This window comes from Molothrus ater, chromosome 8, assembly GCF_012460135.2.
Source record: "Molothrus ater isolate BHLD 08-10-18 breed brown headed cowbird chromosome 8, BPBGC_Mater_1.1, whole genome shotgun sequence".
Taxonomy (NCBI): domain Eukaryota; kingdom Metazoa; phylum Chordata; class Aves; order Passeriformes; family Icteridae; genus Molothrus; species Molothrus ater.
In genome coordinates, this window is record NC_050485.2 from 35,942,243 (window position 1) to 35,957,689 (window position 15,447).

General features: G+C 35.5%; 1 protein-coding gene across 1 annotated transcript in view; it reads right to left on the reverse strand.

The window, feature by feature from the left end:
* Window positions 1-1,108: 1,108 nt before the first annotated feature.
* Window positions 1,109-15,447, reverse strand: part of CFAP46 (cilia and flagella associated protein 46) — a 71,187-nt gene continuing 56,848 nt past the window's right edge. Inside the window, exons 48-59 of the mRNA XM_036386126.1 lie at window positions 13,931-14,052; window positions 13,469-13,554; window positions 12,371-12,535; window positions 10,603-10,679; window positions 9,999-10,059; window positions 9,872-9,907; window positions 8,596-8,698; window positions 7,299-7,411; window positions 5,070-5,151; window positions 3,061-3,197; window positions 2,466-2,552; window positions 1,109-1,684 (exon numbers count right to left, since the gene is read on the reverse strand). Coding sequence (XP_036242019.1) covers window positions 1,548-1,684; window positions 2,466-2,552; window positions 3,061-3,197; window positions 5,070-5,151; window positions 7,299-7,411; window positions 8,596-8,698; window positions 9,872-9,907; window positions 9,999-10,059; window positions 10,603-10,679; window positions 12,371-12,535; window positions 13,469-13,554; window positions 13,931-14,052 — 1,206 coding nt within the window. The 3' untranslated portion in view covers window positions 1,109-1,547. The remainder of the gene's footprint in view (window positions 1,685-2,465; window positions 2,553-3,060; window positions 3,198-5,069; window positions 5,152-7,298; window positions 7,412-8,595; window positions 8,699-9,871; window positions 9,908-9,998; window positions 10,060-10,602; window positions 10,680-12,370; window positions 12,536-13,468; window positions 13,555-13,930; window positions 14,053-15,447) is intronic.

Below are 15,447 nucleotides of genomic sequence, written 5' to 3' on the forward strand. Positions count from 1 at the left end.
ATCCTGGAACGACTGCTTAAGGAAGTATACTTTTAAAGAGGTAAAAGCAGGGACTAAGGACAGAGATTCTCTTATTTTTGTTTGTTTTATCATTTTGTAGCAAACTTGCTGCAGCTTTTTACTACAGACTATTTAGAACCACACACTTTTCTTGGACAGCCATGTACAACTCAAATGATGTTCTTGTCCTAGAATATCATCAATAAATTCACCATCATTTTTTTCTTCCTCACATTTTTCAGATTACATAAATTTTAGCTGACCAATTCTTTTCATGCTAAAATATATTATGAAATGTCATTTCTGTTATAAAAGCTAATTGATAGTGTGATTTGTTATGTTGCTGAGACATAATTCAGAAAGTTATTTTAAAGCCCTTGATACATGGAATAGCACTAACTGCTTAATATTTCTTGTATGAATGAATACAGTGCATAGGAATGATGTAGTGCCACGTAGATGAAATATTTTCAGAAGCTCTTATTCTTGTTGTTTGGGCTTGTGCCAATGTCATTCGACAAGAGAACTCATACGTCCTAAGGTGTATCTACTGTAATTTATTTCTGGGTCATTAGTTGGTAGGATTTTTTTCCTCCAGGTTGCTGAACACTATATAATATTGTAAAAATTAAGAGCTCATAGTCAAATAAATGAATAGCTTAGAATTATTTTTAAAAATCAGATAAGTATTTTAAATTTTAAAATATTTTAATTTAATATTTTATTTCATTAAAACAATTGACTGATTAATATAAAAAAAATAATTTCTGACTCTTGTGAAAGTCCAGATGGAGAACTGCATCTAGCTCAAGAGTCCCCAGTAAAAGAGCGAGTCCAGAGGAGGCCCTAGAGCTGCCCCAGGGCTGGAGCCCCTCTGGAGCCAGCCTGGGACACCTGGGGGGCTCACCTGGACAGGAGCAGCTCCAGGGAGAGCTCAGAGCCCCTGGCAGGGCCTGAAGGGGCTCCAGGAGAGCTGCAGAGGGACTGGGGACAAGCATGGAGGGACAGGAGCCAGGGAATGGCTGCCAGTGCCAGAGGGCAGGGCTGGATGGGAGACTGGGAATTGGGAATTGTATTGGGAATGTTATTAAAGAAAAACACAGGAAAATAAAGAAAGCAAAAATTATTAATCATTTTATTTAAGACTAATTTGTTTTCTAATTAAACTACAACTACTTCTATATAAAAAGATCTGTTCATTCAGAATAAGGTCACTTGGTAAATTTTCTAGCTATGTTTCTGATGAATTGTCCATGCAAAAATGAAATACATCAAGGAAATGTTTTTCCAAATGGAAGCACTGACATTGATACATTCCAATTCCATTCATGTATCAAGCCCACTTTTCTTTAAAATATGTTGGTACGTACCAAATTTTTAAAGAATTCACTAAGATAAAAAAACCTTAGAGCACTAACTGAAATTTCTGAGCTATATATGCTATTTTCCTGACATGCTAATATCAAACTGTTTACATCTGAAACAGCAATATGCACATTTTCTTAATCTCACCTCTCCTTAGATCAGTATGAAAATATTGACACAAATTACATCAGAATTACGTTGGGTAAACCATAGAGCACACAATTAAAACATGATGGATGACTTGCAGGAGGATCTGAGGAGGTGCAAAGAGTCTGCTCTTCTATTTTGTCTCCAGGAGAGCTGTGAGAATCTGCTTCCACTATAAAAATGTATTAAAAACCATTGTTATTTCCAATATGACTAAATATAAGAATGCTGTAAATACTATCATTTAACACTTCTTCTCTTCGATTAATACTTATGGTTCTTTAACATTATTTTAAAAATATTAGCAACTGTCACAATATTGAAGAAGCATTTTCTGAAAAAGAAAAACAGAAAGCTAGGAAATATTTCTGATCTGAGCTCTTTCTTCAATTCTATGACAGTTCAAGCTATGAATAAAATTAATTTTATTAAACCTTATTTTAAAAGGTAAGTCCTGTACATTGAAAAATAGCAGCACAATTTTATAGACTGTATATTAGAAATTGTTTTACTCAGGAATTCTTCCCCTCTCTCCAACAAGATGCCAGATATTTCTTGTGTGTAGTATGCCCTGTACAATGCAGACTGTCTAAAATCACTGGAGATCCTACTGATCTTTTTGCAGTTTATAATCCCATACCATTTATATTGTCTATGTTGTGCTCCTGATTTACCTTGTTAGTAACACTACCTTATTTTTTCAGTGGAGGAAAAAATTTTAGCCTTTAGTCAGCTATGTCAAAGCCTCCCCAGAATTTTATTTATATAAAATTTAGCTACTCCAATTATGATATTGTATCAGTGGTCTTCTGACTCCCAGCTCTTTTAAGAAGTTTCAGAGAAAATTGTAAGAGCTCATCTGTAAGGTTTCACTTACACCTGTGAACTACCTATATAAAGGTTCTAGTTAGTGTTTACAGCCAGTCTTTTATACTAAGCCTTTTAATTCTTACTTTTCATGGAATGCCTTTTCCTGTGACTTCTACTTTTCTGAAGAACATGAATTGTCTGCCCAGTCGTTCTACCAAAGCTTAGCAAATCTGGAAAGAAATGTTCGTTTCTGTGAGTTTTTAAGGAAAGTTTTGAAAAACAAGAAAATATCAACCATACAGTCTGGTGCTTTCACCATGAAATGGTTTTTCATTTAAAACACAATGAAAAAGGGTATCTTTACAGATTTGAGCAATGTATCTGTGCAGATATAAGTTACATCCGAGGGATTTTTTCCCCATAGTTTATGTACTACAGATGGCCATGTCCTGGGGCAGTGCTTCTCACCAAATAAATCCTATTCTTACCATATGACCATAAACAAACACCCCACCAAATCTGTTTTAAGTAGGTTATTGCTCTGTGTGAAAGATCAACCTGCCAACCACATGGTGGCTGCTGCCTGCAGTTCACCTCCTCTAGAAACTGCAGGCAGACTTTGGTAAGGAGCAAAGCAAGAGGAGACAGGAGACAGGCAGATACCCACAGTCCCTGAGCACGCACACACAAGGGTCTGGAGCAATACACACACCAGCTAAGGCAAACACAAACACTCACTCTCAAACAAGGTCTCCAGCCTTTCTGCATTCTCCTCCAAGGTTGTGTACCACTGGGTGGCTACTATAGAACCAACACCTGTAAGGCTTAGAAGCATTGCTGTCTCTGTTGGTCTCTCTAGAGCAATATGTAGACAACTAAAGAAGAACAGAATTATGAGATCAATAATAAATAAAAATACATAATATATAAAAATGCATAGTATATAAAAATATGACTAAAAATACAATGTTTTTTGATAGAAGGAGAAAGAATGTCAGAGTGTATTTTCTTGTATGCTGATCACCAAGTGTTTTCCAACACTCATATAGCACTTTGAATTTAATACAATGAATTCAGGTAACCTTCTCTCAACATTTTTTCATGATGCAATTTTACCATGGGATTTACTCTCTTGTCATATTACTGTAGTTCTGGACATCTCTGGAAATCTGAAAGGAGTAGTATGCCCTAACCTTTACAAAACACTGCAGAATACCTTTTATAAGACAGTCAAAAAATTGAGACTCAGATGTGAAAAGACATGTTTAGACATAAAATATTGCAGGAACTGAAACCTTGTTCTTTGTTGTAAGTATGGTGTTGATTCGGAGGCTTAAAAGCAAATCATGTGCAATGCGGGTTTTGAGTTTTTACTGCTGAATATTTCGGCATCTTCGGCAAAATTATTTTAGTCATAAAAGGGGAGTGATACTCTAAGGTTGAAACTGCAGTAAATAGAAGGTTGCATTTTGGTTTTATTCAGACTTGCTTTTTATAGTAACTTTATCAAAACATGACAATCAGAGTTTTCAGCAGTCTTTTGGGGTGATACTATCTGATTGTCTTATGGAGTTTATGTGACTCATTTTTTAAATAAATGTTATTCTAAATTTTCAGGAAGCTTTTGGACTTAAACATGTAACTCTTATTGATAAATTCACTAAACTATTGAATTGAGATTTCAAAATTTTTGAGTTTGAAAAACTAGCTTAAGGAATTGTGTTTTGGTTTACTTTAGGAAATGGCAGTTTGGGATCAAAAAGGATATCAAAGAATACCAGGAGTTTGTTTATACACTCAGACATCTGCATATTTACATATGTAGATATGTATATAACCTATTTTACATATAACTAGATTTAATTTATGCATTTGCACTAAACAGTATTTTTTAGACAATTTGTTTTCTATTTCTTCTTCATGGAATGAATAATTAGAAAAGTCAAGAGATATTTATGTCCCCAGGATGTGCTTTGCTCACTTGCTGCCCAGGCACAGTGCTGGCTCAGCCTCAAGTGCCTTTCTGCAGGGCTGCACTCTGGCTGCCCCTCTCCAGGTTTACACTTGTGTCCAGCATTACTTTGTCACAAGTGAAGGGTCTGCCATTTGCTCTGGCTAAATTTCACATCACTGTTGATTGCCCAATGCTCCAGTCTATCTACACCCCTCTGCAAGGCATCTCATCCCTCAAGAGTATGATCAGGTTATCTGAAAATTCAGCATGGTCTAAATAATTAATGAATAGAATTAGGACACACTGGCATCTGTCAAGTATTCATAATGGACATGCAACAAAAGAATGTAAAACCTGCCAACTTAAAAGCAATGATAATAATGAAATGCTTTTAAAGATTAAAAAAAAGCTGCAATTAATACAAAAAATTCTGAACAGGTTATTTTACATGCTATAATAATTTGTTTAAATAAAAATCTGATTGTTAAACTTTCCATGTATGAACCCTCAGAAGGACTCATAGCAGTTTATCTGTCAAAGGAAAATTTTATATATTCTATTAGAACATTTTGAGAATCTTGTTCTCAGACTTGTGAGGTATGTGTAATATAGCAAGGTTTCTGTGTCGTATTTTCTTATCATTGCCTTCTAACTGAGCTTTCATCCTATTTAGTCCTATAAAGAAGTTCTTTTTCTTGCAGAAGTGAAGGATAATATTCATAACTCAAAATTTTAACTTTTCTTTGAAATAATCTACTTTATTTTGGACTTTACTGAAACTGACTTTACCTACCTTTTGTGGAGATCAGAGTTTGCAATTCTTTGGTAACTTTGCTGTGATCTTACCAGATCCAGAAGAATCACCAAACGGCATTCTGGAAAAAAATATAGCAATGGCGTTTGCACAGATAATTATGCCCAGCATAATAATTAAAGTAAATCAGGCTTTTTGTAAATTAATTACTTTCTTGAACACAGTCCAAGCCACTAGTATAAAACCTACATATTTCAGCTGCAATTGTCAAGTACTATGTAAAAGTACACTAATAGTCATCCTAGCAGTATTTAATGTAATTTTGCTACACTTTTCCATAGTGTTTTGCAGGATTTTTTTCCCTATGCCACATTAGCATAATTGGTAATGAAGTCCACATGCCATCTTATTACAGCCAATGACCTGTATGACCCAACTGTAGTTATAAACTCTTGGACGTTTATGCTATGCAGGTATCGAAATTTTTTTGTACCATAGCTCCTCTCCACAACGTACAACCAAGCTACGTCCCTAACATACCTTATTTTCCTTAAAAGTCTCAAGTAAAACGACTCAGAATCCTCTCAGAATTAAAAGGTTTTGTCTACTGTTTGGTTTGCTGTAGCTTAAATCTAGTTACTCATTCTCCTATGCCAAGCAGATGAGAAGTAAATTACTTCTCTGCCTGGAAAGTCTTTGACACACTTAAAACTTCTATCACCTCTCAAACCTCTCAATCTTTCCTCTGAAAGCATGTTTTAAATGCATAAGAACATAGTAATGCATACATATTTATTAATAAAACTAAGCACAAAAGCTGTGGTACAGCCTTTTGACCACTCCTAGTGTACTCTAGCAGTAGCTTACTCTATGTGGTTGGTATTTTTCTCCTGCTGAGACCTTTGGAATATTACGTAGAGTGGGAAATTATTTCACACAGCTTGCACATGACGCTCCTGTATAGCTAGCCCATACAGACCCTGGGGGTTTTTTAACACCAGCAAGGGTGCGTTGCTTAATTTGTGATCCATCTCTTGAGTCTACCCTGTAACTCCGCCCCTTAAGCAGTCATACCTTATTAATGATTAATTGATTCTTTTCCCTGAAGTATAATATCTCCCACTAGACTCTCCCAAATTACACTCCACATAAAGCAAGGTTAATTTGTATCATAATCTTGCACTTCAGGATTTGCTAAACCACTGCATTCTCTTTGTCAGCCTAGTCTCATGCTCAGATTTAGCAATTATTTATTTCATCATGTAAATGACCAAACCAAATACTTTATAATATTTGGTCTAGGTTAGAGCTTTCAGAAATCTCAGACAGAATTAATCCTGGCATATTTTAAGAGTAGGAAAAAGAGAAAGGTTTAACAACCTTCCAGAAGTTGCCAGACCTGTAAATATCTGGTCTATGGACACCTGAAACACCATCTTCAGTCATGATCCATGAATATAGAGAAAACATATTTTCTTATTTCTTGTAATATTTACATATAGATATTAAAATCACTTTTAAAAGCAAAGCTTCATAAAGAAGCTTCCCGTTTCTACAGGGCTTCACAATCTGATGTGTACTGTCCTCACTTCCACATTGTCAACACAACAGAGCTACCCAGACAAATTCAGCACAACTCTGAAATCAAGCTTCTTCCAGATGTGCAAGGAAAACAGGAGGAGAAATGAAGATTGTTAATCTGAAAAACCAGTCCTGAATCTAAGCCTTATGCTACAACAGAACGACTAATTAGTTGTGAAGAAACAGAGAAAAAATACCCTCTACAGAGGGTACAGAGACTTTACAGAGTCTACAAATGCTCTGTAATACCAGAGTAATCCTTCAGCATTAACCTAGCCCTGATGGACAATTCTTGCTTGCCTCAGCAGAGACTTATGAATTTTGGCACTTGAAGTGGCACTGCAGAGGTTGTTCTTACCATTAAAAATTATCTTGCAACCAAATACTAAATTCCAAAGAAAATGAGATGGTTTACTGAGAAAACCATTAGATATTGACTTAATTTTTGAAACCTACGAAATTCCAAAGCATGGAAACGAAGAAGAACTAAGCTTATTTGTGAGGATTTACGAGAAAGCTGCGCAACAGAATAAAACCTACATAATACAAAGGTTTTCTGACTAAAAACCCTGGATCTAGAAAAAAGCCCTAATTGCCAATATCACTATTGTGATAATGATACAATAGGACACATCTAGGAATAAAAGCTGGTGTAATTAAATGTATTTCTCAATTTGCTTATCTTACTTGGGATGTTCATAGCAACCAACCAATTAAGCAACACATGAGACATGAATCTCTCCATCCCATAGAACAGAAATGTGCTACAGTTTGTCAGCAGCTGCTCCCATTCAGCTTGGCTGAAAGGAAAGAAGAAGGAAGAAAGTAAGTTACTTTCATGTTACTCTTTTACAAGCATACTTTTCAGAAATTATCCACAGCAAACTGTTCAGTGTAATTTACTCCAGGAATAATTATAACAAAAGTCAGCATGCAAAGCAAGAAGATAAACATGGCTGCAGAATTCTGTGAGAAGTATAATAACTCATATGAATTATTAATACTATGCTCTTGTATTAAAATGATGACTCAGTAACATCTCATAGTGTGCAAGAGGCATGGTGTATTTTTAGATAAATACCAGCGTCTCCATCAAAAAAAAAAAAATTTAAAAATCAACACTGTATGTACGGTACAGCTTTAAAATAGAGTCTTTGTCTAACAGTCAAAGGGAGTAGTGTGTATACCCACCAGGACACGAGCAATTGGTTTTTAAAAAGAGATGTGGGCAATCAGGCCAGCTGGCAGCAAAAACTGCAATTTGGTAATAATGATCTTTGCAATTTTTATGAAAAAATAGTAGAGTACCTACTCAGAGGTAAAATTCCAAAGGACTGACTGTTGAACTAGCAGTTAGGAAGGAAGGTCCAGTGATGGCCATGTTGTCTCATAGGGATTATCACTGGTTGATCTCTTGAGGTCCCTTTTATTCCCCTATGGCTATGATCTTAAAAGTAAACTATTTCTATAAAGAACAAAGTGTGTTTATGAGTAAACTCGATAAAATGGTAGTAGGTTCATGATCAATGTTCGAATTTGGAAACTGTTGCTGTACCTTCCCTACTCTGCTTCTGAAATCTGCGCTCCCATTTGCAGTTGGCTGAAGATGCATGGAGATGCTATGGTTTTATGACTCAGATTTGCAAACAATTATGACCAAAGCCAGAAATTACACTTCTGCTCACATATGTGTATTCATCAAAGACTGCACCAGAAGACTTTCCATCAAAATTAGATTATTTACATATATAGTAACTCTGACAAAACCAGCCTGCTTAAATCACTTTGCAGCACTCTACTTCAGATCCCTAAAATATTCTGTCTACAAACCTAGATCTGTGTTTGATACAACAACAATGGTTTGCTATGTGTTTATCAGCTCAGCAAAATATGACCCTATTTTATGGACAAAGTCTCTGAAAACAGGCACAATTTTAAACAAGAAATATAGATAAAACAAGAAAGCAGATAGAATATTACATACCTTGGAGCACATATATTGCCAATGACACCTTCCCACTGCACTGTAAATAGGTCATGGTATTTTTCTAGTATTTCCTGAATTTTTCGGGAAGGACTTAGAGCTTCTGTAACAACAGAATTTTATCATTATCAATGTAACATACTACAAACTACTTTGGGCAATCTCAATTTCAATAACTTTAAAATGTCACTATCATATTTATGGGGTTTTAAGTCATCATTAGATTTCATGTTTTTTGAAACCTAAGTCTGGCTTTTAAAATTAAAACAATTGTGACATTTTCAGAATAAAATCAGATGCCAATTTGAATGGTGTCTTTTATAGTGAACAAGGATTATTTGGTAGATGGGTTAAGGACACAAAGAAAAACTTTTAGGTATCCTGAAAAACGGGTAAAGAATTGAAAACCAGTACTGCTCATACAGTTCTGTGGCAAAGGCTCAGAGAGGACTTAGGTGGGTGGATAAACTAACTGAGTTTCCAGAGTCCCGATTTCAGGAAACAAGACTCCAAAATTACCTCTTCTCTCCAAGGACATTGCACATTTAATGATAAACAATCTTCTCCTTTTGACTATATTTTCATACTAGTATAAAAGTTAAAAGATACACTCTAGAGTCAGATATTGAGCACATGAAGTGTTTTATATTGATCTGCTCTGAAGGAGAACTACAAACACATGGAGACACACTCTGTTATGATACTGATTTTTCTGTGGCTTCTTTTGCATGGTGTTTAGAGTTAGTAACTATTTCAACACCTGAAGGGAGCCAACAAGACAGATGGAGAAAGACTGGTTACAAGAACATACAGTGACAGGACAAGGGCGAATGGTTTCACACTGAAACATAGTGGGTTTAGGTTAGGTATCAGGAAGGAACTGTTCCCTGGCAGGGTGGGCAGCCCTGGCACAGGTGCCCAGAGCAGCTGGGGCTGCCCCTGCATCCCTGGCAGTGCCCAAGGCCAGGCTGGACACTGGGGCTGGGAGCACCTGGGACAGGGGAAGGTGTCCCTGCCATGGCAGGGGTGGAAGGAGATGAGCCTATAGGTCCCTTCCAACCCAAACCAGTCTGTCTTTCTGGAGCTAAAAACCTGCATTAACTGTTAGTTGTGCTGTTTCACACATGCATCATATACAGGTGATAAGCTGTGCTGTTCTGATGAAAAGGAATGCTTTTTTGCCAACATCTTGATGTCACGACTTCATTTTTTGGTACAAAAGAATTCTAAATTCCATGGGTAGATCATAAATAAAATATTATTTAATATATATTACCTGCTTCTCTTCCTTCATTATAGGGGTCCACAATATCTGATAAACAGTTAATCACAAACAATGTATTCAAACAACAAAAGAAGGAAATTTAGCTGATACACTTAGCCAATAGGTTGTGAAAGGATACATTTTAAATTACGTGTATCAACAGGGAAGCAATTAGAAGGTAGATCACGATTAACTGGTGCCTACAATTAAAAATAATACATATGTTAAAGTATCAATTAAATACTAACAGTATTGCATTATTTGTGTCAAACAACTAAGAGAAAGACACATCAAACAATTAACAGAGTTTTGAATCTGGGTTTAAAAGCATAATGGTATTCAATTATCAGTGGAAATTAATAACTATTCTGCATTAGCTACAATGCATATACATATATTACACATATATACACACGTGTAGGCACATATATAGATATACATGCAAATATAAATTTATAAAAACATATGCAATAACTATATAAATACAATATTTTGTTGCAGAAATTATTTTCAGTAACTTTAAGCAGCTTCCTTTGTGGGTTATTAAATATGTCCCATTTATAAGTGTGATTCTTCAAAGAAAAACTCCTTGCAAAATCAACAGGAAGCAAGATTCTTACGGGCTTATGAGACATTCACTCCACTTCAGAATTCTAGCACACATAATGAGCTTTTATGTAACCCACTTTCACACTTTTCTATGCAAGTTCTCTGGTTATTTACAAAAAATGTAGGAAGTTCACCATTTGGACATTCTTTTTCTGATGAGCTTTTGTGGTTTTTTCTTTAGATGTTTCAACTTTTTTTTTTAATTCAGTTTCTGTGAAAATGAAAAGAAAAAAAATTAATGTATGGGCAGCTTAGCAAATAAATGTCCTTGAAGGACTGTACATATTTAATATCATGAAGCAGTAGTAGTAATAGTACTGCTAGCAGTAATAATAAAAAGAATAACAACAATAGATTAAATAAAAACATAAAAATTCATTTCAAAACACAGCAAGGTAAGGACCCAAGCCTTCTTGCCTAAAAATAAAGGCTTTAGAGTGAAAAACAAGGAGGAGATGTGATCCCTTAGACATGAAATGCTTCATTACACTGCCAATTTTGGATAGAGTTGAACAGTGATCATCAAAGCACTTTCTAAGTAATTTACCATATCTATTAATTGTTGATGTTAATGTAATCACGGAAGTTTCTGCGGAACACACAGAGATCTAAAGGAAAAAGGAAGTTTCATATTTGAATTGGATTTTTTTATTTCTTTAAGGGAATTTTTAAAAGCATAGAAAACTGTCCTATGTTTCTCACTGTATATATGATTATCACCAAGAGTACACCTCAGCCAGTTATTACTGAGTGCCCTGGAAGTTCATGGAAGCTTGAGATCATACTGCTCATGTTTCCTCATTCAGTGGCCTCTGTCACAACTGAAAGAAAAGAGACTTTTCAACTCTGCTTCCTCTCATTTATCTACTTCTAAAATTTTTAACCATAAGTTCCACTATGAAAAAGGGAAAAACAGAAATAGAAAAAACCTACATGTTCTAAAACTTGTATTTCTAAAAGGCCTGTAATAGTACTTAAACTAAAAATATGCTAATCTCACATTATTTACAAATTCTTTCTCTTTAGAAAGAAGGAGTGAAATGAAAAAACAGAACAGGTTATACTGGAGGCTAAATATTACTAAATATTACAGATATGGACACAATACAAGTACCTCTCTAGAACAGAATAGTTTCATGGTACAGAGTGAGATTTTCTATACTTGGTCTATTTTTTGCCATGGACCAACTGGTTTTAATAATTTTATGTGGTTTTCTCTGCATATGAGAAAAATGCAGCTTAAAATTTTTAACTTTATTAATAGAAGGTATCTTTGATTCATACAAAAACGGCTTGGTGCCTGTATTTATTGCTCACTTCTAGATCTAAGAAATGAGTTTTAAGATGCCATAAGGAGAAGTTTACCAGCTGTCCAACTACCTTATTTAACCTCAGTTTGCTAGAGTTTATGTAGGGTATAAGTGTCAGCAGTAGGGAAAGTTCCTAAAGCCTGTGGGGATTTGATTTTGCACAGGTGTAGCACAAGAACTGAAAGATTTCAGAGTAAAATTTTACATTTGGTATTTTAAGCGAAGTCTTAGAGTAGCAATAAAAAAAATACAGAAGTGTGAATTCTTACTTCCTTTTTTTCATTGCAGCTGAAAATAGCTTTGAAGTTTTAACAACATGCTTGTAAGTTTCTTTACAGTTTTAGATTCCACTGAGTTTTACATAATTCTGTAAGGTCTCAGGGTTTTTTTAAATTAGCTATCACTGCTCCTATAATCAGCCTGTACATTACCAAAATAAGTCTACTGCTCTATCTAGTCCACCTAAGATACTGGAAATCTACTGCATGTGCTTGTCTTCCAGTAAAATATACACCACAATTCATATTTAAATTTTTAAGTATCTTTTTTATGCATCATTATGCTAAAGGAAAACATGTTTATCTAACAGTACCTGACTCAGCCCAATGTAGTCGATTGTAGAGAAACTGTAGAGAAAAATCTCTGGAAACAGAACTTATTCCTTCTTCCTTAAATATACTCAGAGCTTCCAAAGGCAACTCCATCAATAATGTATCCCCTAGTAATACCACACACAATCCTAAATCCACAGGTGCATCTAAAGAGATGTGACAGAACATGATTGAGATTTAGTTCTCAGTTTGTCTATAAACAATTGCAGTTAGATGCAAAAACCTGTTTCCTCCATTGTATGACACATGAACTTCATTGTACTGTGGATTAAGTGCATTAAGAAAAAAAATTTCTTTTCATATAATTACTCTTAAGATGTTGTCAAATTTCTATGCACTTGTTAACACCAATTCTTCAGAGGGAATAACATCCCTGAATTAATAACCAAGCACCTCAGGTCCAAGTTCAGATATATACAATACATTCAGGAAAACAATATTTGGAAATGCAAAATTGCCACAGAAGTGATTGGCTACAAAAAACAGAGTTGTAAAGGCACTCTTATCCAATACTGTGTTGTTCTGTAGAAAAATTTTGTTTCTGTTATTTAGGGAAAAAAGTACTAAATATAATTATGGAAATATTTCTGCTCTACAGAGAAAGAGCATATGCATGGGAGACAATTTATCCAGTTTTTGCAGAAGTGCATTCTTGAGATGTGCTTAGAGACATACTGTAGCATCAGGTTTGTATGCAACTATCATCCTGTGAGAGTCCATAAAGCAAAAAAAAAAAAAAAAGACAAAACAAAGACATTTACTGATCTACTGACTTAAGAAAGTTCTTTATTCTAGCTCTTCTCCTGAAAACTGGTTTGTGATAAAGCCATTTCATTTAGGTGTCTACAGACTGTATGGTTTGGAAGACTCCAAATAAATGCAGAAGCATTGCTCCAGCATCTAAATCTGTCTTTGAAAGTATACTGAAATATTTGACTTGATATAGAAAATAAAAGAGAGAAAAACAATGCTAAAGCCTTTGTCCTCTCCTTGTTTTAAATAAAATTGAAATGACTGGATTTTAGTATCTGTTCACACACATACACACAGACACAAACACAACTCAAGGGAAGACATACCCTGCATTCCAACTTGTTTGGTGTCCTTTTCTTTCACTTTCTTTTTTCCTGTTTCAGATGCTGAAACTGATACACACTGGGATTCTCTGGGAAGAGGAAATTAATGGAAAATATTACCAGCTTCAATTTCTGCATCACTTTCAATGAAATTTTACATAAAGGACACTCTCCCTTAGAATTTCCTGTCCTTTAGAAATCCCATCTTTAATCATTTTAATTATACTGTTGCATCTTGAGCTTCAACTTAAGTATAACTTAAGCTGGAGAACAATGCTTCTCAGAAATGGCCATTTGTCCTTCACACTGCTCAGTCCCTTAGTCTGACATATCCTGAATATACTCTCTTTCAAGACATGGAACCTTCATTCAACAGAGTATCCTTTCTAAAATCATTCCTTTATTTGAAGGACTTGAGTCACAGTTCTGTTTTCACAAATGAAAATCAAAGTCAATATATCTTACCTGACAGCAGAAAAATCAAACTGTGACAGGGCTGGTTTCAGATACTCTTCCATAATTTCTATTATTTCAGAGAAATCTGATGTCAAATCAAGCTCACTATCACCTGTTTTCTCTGTTGGAGTCTTTCACACACATAGAAGCAAAAATTAGAATACTTTCAATCTCCATTCTTGTTAAATATCATATTATATATAAATTTTGTAAAATTTTAAATCAGAGACTAAATAAAATAGTGTGAAAGATCATAAAATGGAAAATACAAATATAATAAGTTGGTTACAAAACTACTTTATTTCAAAATTTTGTACCAGCATTTTGCAAAATACTCTAACATTAGAATTACTAGAAGGTGTCAATACTTATTATTTAAACAATTAATATACTTCAGCAATTTCAATGGAAAATGGCAGAAAACTATAGCAGAAAGAATCTATAATATGTTCCTTCAAATAATGAGAAGGAACTGCATAAGGACAACTTTAAGAAGTGAACAGAAACTGTATGATGAACATAGAAGAAGCAAAAGAAAGCATATGGAGAGATCAGTGGAGCCAATTTAGGGAAAAAATTAATCAGAATGAAGGAAATAGAGAAGTAGAAAATAGAATCATGCAGGAGAGATAGACGTGGAAAACTGAGGTTTGTAAAATCAGCCTAGATGGACAAAAATCCACTAACTGAACAAACTCAACTAAATGGTGAAGAATGTTGCTATTAATGAGTTAAATCCTCATCCAAGGCTTGTGTGGCTCAGTACAGGGTGCATGCATAAGTTCTGGGAGTTTAATTCATGTGCTTTTTAAAAACCTAATTCACTTGTTTTTTTCACCTGTTCAACGTGACACTATCTTAGCACCTTTTTTTGACTTGCCCAAATACAGCAATCTTTGCAAACTTGCCAGTACAACAAAGTCTGGCCATAGGCTAGAGAAAGTGATCCTCAATACTTCAACCATCTGCAATACTTGGTATTTTAACGGAAAGATGGTATCGTGATGAATAAAACAGAATTATAATTCAAGAACCAGATTTGTCAATGTGCAGGGTAACCCAGACTGTTACTGTATCCTGTATCTATAGGTGCCCAAAGTTGTCAAAGTTTCTTTCAGGCCCTGCGGCCCGAACCAGAACCACGGGGCAGGGGAGTGCCAACCCCTTGTAAAAGTCCATCACCCAAGCAGAGCTCTCTTGTGCCTTAGCTCTTGTGCCTTGCCTCTCTCTTGCCTCTTGGCTTTTGCTCTAGAGCTGAGGCAGTGCAGGTGGAGGCTCCCCTTTTGGATTTTCTCTCACATTTTTTGGGAGGTTGCTATGAGAACCTCCCCTCCCCGAGAGGCTACATTTCACAGTCCTGGGTGTGCTCAGGGCAAATCCCAAGAGTGCCTGTCTGCAGCTGGCATCAAGAGAGAGGAGCAGAGTGGCCTGGTCTGTGTGGTCACGCCAGGGGCCCAGCTGAGGCGAGAAGGCACCGAGTTTCCCCAGCCAGCTGCCCTGCTGTCTTCTCTCGAGAGGAAGGCGAA